At 33.4% G+C, this 6252-nt stretch overlaps 1 protein-coding gene across 1 annotated transcript in view; it reads left to right on the top strand.

Moving 5' to 3' along the window:
• Positions 1–6252, top strand: part of LOC107694128 (kinesin-like protein KIF1A) — a 71566-nt gene that overhangs the window by 24371 nt on the left and 40943 nt on the right. The window contains exons 11-14 of the mRNA XM_016493739.1: positions 743–821; positions 905–983; positions 1365–1507; positions 2607–2645. Coding sequence (XP_016349225.1) covers positions 743–821; positions 905–983; positions 1365–1507; positions 2607–2645 — 340 coding nt within the window. The remainder of the gene's footprint in view (positions 1–742; positions 822–904; positions 984–1364; positions 1508–2606; positions 2646–6252) is intronic.

Genomic DNA, 6252 nt, shown 5'->3' with positions numbered 1-6252 from the left:
CATAAAAATGTTAATGTGTGTCAGTTTAATGATCTGCAATCACTTATTTTTGCAGGATTCTGGCTCAAACAAGGTATAACAACATGAAACAACATATCTATCTATCTATCTATCTATCTATCTATCTATCTATCTATCTATCTATCTGCTCTTTGTTTTGAACATTTAATTTTTAATTGATTAATTTTGATTATTAATTTTGATATTAATCTCTATGTATCAAAGAATCCAAGAAAGAAAAATGTATCACATTTTTCACAAAAATAAATAAATACAAAATGATTGTATTTACAATTGTAATAATAATATTTTACTGTTTTGACTGTATTTTAGATCAAATAAATGTAGCCTTGGTGAACATAGGTGACTTGCAAAATATTAAAAATTGTATCAAACTCTAATGTTTGAATGATAGTACATATATAAACATATTTTAAAAAGTATAATGATTATATAATTTTTACTTAACCCAAAATTAACTGAACCATTTATCAATAATGACATTCAAACAAAGCACAGACATACCAAACTTTTAAGTGGTTTAAGATGTGTGTTAATGCTTTAAGATGTTAAAATAGGTACAGTATCTTGTGATGGATGAGTAGACTAATTAATATGAAGAAATTAAACACTGGATGGCTGGTTCTTTTTGTAGTAATATAATATAATATAATATAATATAATATAATATAATATAATATAATATAATATATATTTTTTTATTTAATTTTATTCCACACAGAACAAAAAGAAGAAGAAAGTAGAGAGTTTTATTCCTTACAGGGATTCTGTACTGACCTGGCTACTGAGAGAGAACCTTGGTATGTATCAGGGTGTTCTGTCACATGAAACAGGATTTTAATGCATTCTCACTCTTGAAGCACTTGACCTTTGACCTTTGCAGGTGGCAACTCTCGCACCGCAATGGTGGCGGCTCTCAGTCCTGCTGACATCAACTATGATGAAACCCTCAGCACTCTCAGGTATTCTTACTCAGTAAAACACCAGATCTATCATTATTTTCTCTCTGTCTGAGGTTGGTAATGAGCTAGTTAATGAGCTGACGGGTACAGCGGTATGTTACATAATGAGAATGTTCCTGTTCTCTCTCCACAAACCTGCCTCCCACTTGAAATGCCCTTCAAAGATACTGGTGTGCAGTAATATTGCTGAGCAGAGTAATTGGGCACCTATCAGTGTGTGTATGTGTGTCTGTCTAAAATCTTTTTTCATTATACTATGTGTATATATCTACTGCAACAGCCATAAGAAAGCAGCATTATTAAAGCATTTTTTTTTTTTTTTACATATATTACCATTTATTTTTTCTTTACCATCTTAAGTCCACTTTGTGTGTGATTCAGGTATGCAGACAGGGCTAAGCAGATCCGTTGTAATGCTGTGATCAATGAAGATCCTAATAACCGTCTGGTGCGTGAGCTGAAAGATGAGGTGTCCCGTCTGAAGGACCTCCTCTATGCCCAGGGCCTGGGTGACATCATCGAGAGTAAGAGTGTTTGCTTTTTATCTGCTCTGCCTTTATTTCATCATAAGTATTTCATCAGACAGTGTGTGACCACTTTTGTTTTAATGGTACTGAGACATGCATTAGTGCATAATGTTTTATTGTTCTGTTCCAAATCCTAGTAAGCTGCCTAGAGAGAAGTAGGCAACTAAATTAGGCTGCCTTCTAAGCTCTTTTTGGCCATATTTTAAGGAAACATGTAGGTATGCCTTTAGAGGTGAAACACTGTGAAAAAATTTGCCCAAAATGGTGGATGAAAAATAGAAATGTTGATTAAATATATGTTAGTTATAGTTAATTCAGTACTAAAATTATCAATGGAAGGAATTCAGTGTTACAATTGTTTATTTTACTTAATATTTGTGGATGTTGTGTATTGTTATGTTTGTTAGAGTATCAGACTGTTAGCTTAGCAACATGCTAACAACAAACTTTAACATCAGTTTGAGTCTCAGCGTTGAGCACTACTTGTGCACCACGTGACCTTGCTGTCAACATAAAGTTTTCAAAATTGGTCACTTTTGATATTCCATTACAGTCAATGCTGGCTGTCTTATTAGGCAGCTGCCTATGTACAGTAGGTAGTAGGCAGCAAGCAGCTTGCAAGGTTTTGGAACAGAGCTCTTATGTCTCTATTAGAGATGGAAGAGAGTTGCATATATAATCATGGATGGTTAAAATGAAGTATAAATTGTTAATTACCACACACACGCACATTAAAATATACGCTCTTTAAACAGCTCACATTGATTCACTGGGTCCTCAACTCTTCCCTGTGCACTCCTAACTCTATTTCTCTATTTCTTCTAATCACTCGTTTCTTTTCTCATCCTATCGTCTCTCGATGGTGATCCCAGCGGGGAAATTCCTTAGAACAGACGATCTGGAGTCCAGCCCTCTGGGTTTGGTACAATTCAGTGTCAAGTGACTTTCAAAAGTCTAAATTAGACTCAGAATTTCCTCTTAGCTCTTAGTCTTTTTGTGTCAAACAGTTCGTCTCACTTTCCTCTTGTTTTCTATTCAATTTTATAGCTTTTTTTATTCCTCTTACTCTTGTTCCTTCTTTGTCACTCTCTCTCAGCGTTTCGGGGGCCAGTTGAAGATTTTGCTGGTTTGAAATGTGTGTTTCTTGGGCTATATCTCACTCTCTCTTCTATGCTTTTGCAGTTTTTATGGATAAAGCAGATTGCTGCAGCCTCAGGGTCCATTCAAGGGTTTGAGAGAAAATTCATACTCTCTCAATCATACAAAAATCATATCAGAGACATGTTCATGTCATATCCCATGAAAGCCATAAATGTTTATCTGTTAAGGCTATCAAACTATTTTGTTGTAATTTCTCTGTGTAGTTGTAAATCTATTAACCAGCTTTTATAATTGCCAGTAACAATTATACCATTATACATTCAACATTATATAAATAATGTACTAAATTATACAACAACATTTCTGTATTTGGTATTTATTTAGTATCTAATATTTGGATTATTATAAATAATGTAGTTGTGGACATTATAATGTAGTAATGGACAAACATAATACAGTCTTCTAATAATCTAAATGATTATTACCAAAATGCCATTTTTGGAGTTGGTATTTTGGTGATATATTGTGATTATTTGGTTGTTGCTTTTTTCTAACCCTTGCTGCTAGTGTGGTTTCTGAGCTGAAAGCTGCTTTATCTAGTCTGGTGCTGCAGGGCTGTTTGTTTCCTCTCTCTTGTCACCCTCTCTTTTTGTTATGTTTCTCTTTTGGCTTGCAATGCAGAGCAGGATAAATGTTATGTCACACTTATGAACTAATTGATCTCACTCATCCACTTATCTGTCATATTAGTTAATTAGTTAGATAACTAAGTATCAAACGAAGTGGCATCTGCATGTGCAATGTGCTACTTTTCTTTACAATACATAGTGCTAAATTTTGTAATCTATTGCAAGAAAATTCATTCTTTTTTAAGTATGACTTGTGTCTGAATACTTCTGGGACACCGTATGTAAAAACCACACTTCAGTTTATATGCACTACGGTTGTTGAAGACATGGGAGAAAGACTTCTATCTGCTTGTGTTTCGCAGTGGGAGGGGCTTATAGCAGATGTGTGTTTGAGTGACAGCTTGTGTTCTCTGAAGCTCTTATGCAGTGGCTGTCTGTTGCTAGCTGCAGCTTTATTAACAGCTAAACATCAAAACTAATGCTTCTTAATATCCTATGTGACACAACTCACGTTTAAAGCTTCAATTCCACTAAACATGTCATTGAAAAACCTGCAATTGTTACATCAAGGAACCATTTCTGCCTAATCTAATCCATAAAAATGACTTCTGTTGGAGTACGTAATTTGTCATAACTTGATTTAGTCAGGTTAAACAATTTCAATTTACAGTTAATTTAGATGTTACCACATTAAGTGCTTTTTTCGGTTACTTGATAAAAATAAAACTTTGTGAAATGGACTTGATATAACATTTCTTTCCTCAGGGTTTTGGTAGTAGGTGATGATGGAATACAATCATGTCCAGTTTTTCCAAACCAAGATAATTATTTTCAGATTGGCAGCAATTATTTACATGTGTAAGAGAAGGTAGATGCTATTTACTGCAAATAAAATAAAGAAAATAAAATAAAGAAAAAATACAATCTTGTTTGCACCAATGCTATTTTAGTGTTATTTAAATACTATTATAAAGTTATTGTTATATTGTCAATTGAATTTTTAGGTGAAGTTTCAGTGATTTTTGTTATGTGATTTTCACATTTTTATTTTAGTTTTAGTTTTTTTCAACCAGTTATTCAGTCTTAGTGATTCTAGTACTTAGTACTCTAGTACTTAATACTTAAACAACATTTCAAATTGTCATGTAAATTTAAGTTTTGCATGAAACATTTTATTTTACTTCAGCTGTATTTTACAGTAATTAACGAAAATGATTTTTAATATTCTCGTTAGTTTATTTCGTTAGTTATTTTAATATGTTTAATATTTAGTTATTTCTTTTTAGTCTTAGTTAACAATGACAACATTGAGTACAAATAGTGATATAGATTCTATTCAGACAAAGAACGAACAGAAATTATATTCTGTTTGTACTATGGATAAATTGTCTATGTAATATTGTGTGAAGTTAAATAGCCTTTGCTAAAACAAGATTGGTTATTGGCACTGTAAGATATGTCACTGGCCAGTGGTGAAAAACATTTTTAGTTCATCTTTGATCACATTTGCTGTGTGCGTGATGCAGCCATTATTCAAACACAGATTGATGATGTAGAGAGGCGAAAAAAGCTTAGTTAATCTTAAGCCTTGCATGCATTGGCACAGAGCACTGCCCTAAGCAGAAAATATAAGCAGAAGTGCCTTTCTTTAATGTACATTATGTAATCCTCTCATATCAGCTGCTATATGCATAGAATCCTCAGTCTCCATCTTTTGTGTTTAGTCAACCGTCACCAGGGGCCACGTCTTCTCACGTTTTACCCAAGATACTTGCCATGTAGCTCTCTTAGGAGTGTAGCAGCACCGGGTAAGCGCTCTGTTGCCATAGCAGCACTGTCAGAGCTGAGAGATGTTATTGTGCGAAGGTTATAGAGAAATTACAAAGCCAAACTCTCTGTAGAATATACGTTTATTTTTGCTATTATATCCCGTGTTACATTTCGTATGGTATTAGCATAACTGTTCAGCTAGGGATATGTGATATTTAGTGGTTGGATAGGTGGATATTATATGAAATGCTGGCGGTGAGAAACGTGGGAGGATCTTTCCTGTGTGAGAGTCGTGAATGTTGTTTTGTAACTCAGATGTAGGCTGTAAGTTGTTTCATTGTAAATGGATTTCACGAGAGCATAATGGAGCTGGTAATGGAGGTTTTACTGTGGTCAGCGATGACGATCGCTCTGGTTAGAGATGATGGGAATGAGAGTCACTGGCTTTTAGCAGAAATATGAGCTCATTGCTAATGTACTACAGTCAACATTTGCTTATAAAAAGTGTATGTTAATTAGTATGAGAGATGGGCCAATGCTAGATAGCGTTAAGGATATAAAAAAGGCCTATAGGCTAAAATAGCATGGCAATAGCATTCTCTTTAGACAGCATTTATTTAGACAAAAGTCTGTGTAGTGCATATTTTCATTAAGACATTTTGGTTACACTTTATTTTAAGGTGTTCTTGTTACAGTGTAATTATACATTTAAGTACTGAGTAATATATATTAACTTTATGTACTTACTATATGGTTAGGGTTTGGTTTAGGGTTACTTGCATGTAATTATGCATAATTTATTGTTATCATAATAGTAAGTACATGTAACATGTAACAAGGACACCTTAAAATAAAGTGTTACCGACATTTTCTTAGGTATATTTTGCCAATATTGTAGATGTATTCTAGATATCATTTTAGTATAACCTCAAGCCCCAAAACTCCATTGGTGATATCATGCATATTTAAAGGGATAGTTTAGCCTAACAATATTCATCATTTAGCCACCTTCATGTCATTCAGACTTATTTGGCTTACTTTCTTGTGTGCAACACAAAAGAAGATATTTTGATGAATGTTTTAGCTTTTTTTGACCAAATAATGAAAGTCATTTGGGTTTTGCGGTCCCAAATGGGCATAAAGTTAGCTTCCCCTAGTGAAAGATAAATATAAGAAAATGTATTTGAAATACATTTATTTAATGCTAAGTATGCTACAAATACATTTACATATTTATGTACT

This window comes from Sinocyclocheilus anshuiensis, unplaced genomic scaffold (genome assembly GCF_001515605.1).
Source record: "Sinocyclocheilus anshuiensis isolate Anshui unplaced genomic scaffold, SAMN03320099.WGS_v1.1 scaffold1530, whole genome shotgun sequence".
Classification (NCBI taxonomy): Eukaryota; Metazoa; Chordata; class Actinopteri; order Cypriniformes; family Cyprinidae; genus Sinocyclocheilus; species Sinocyclocheilus anshuiensis.
This window is presented reverse-complemented; position numbering and strand designations above follow the sequence as displayed.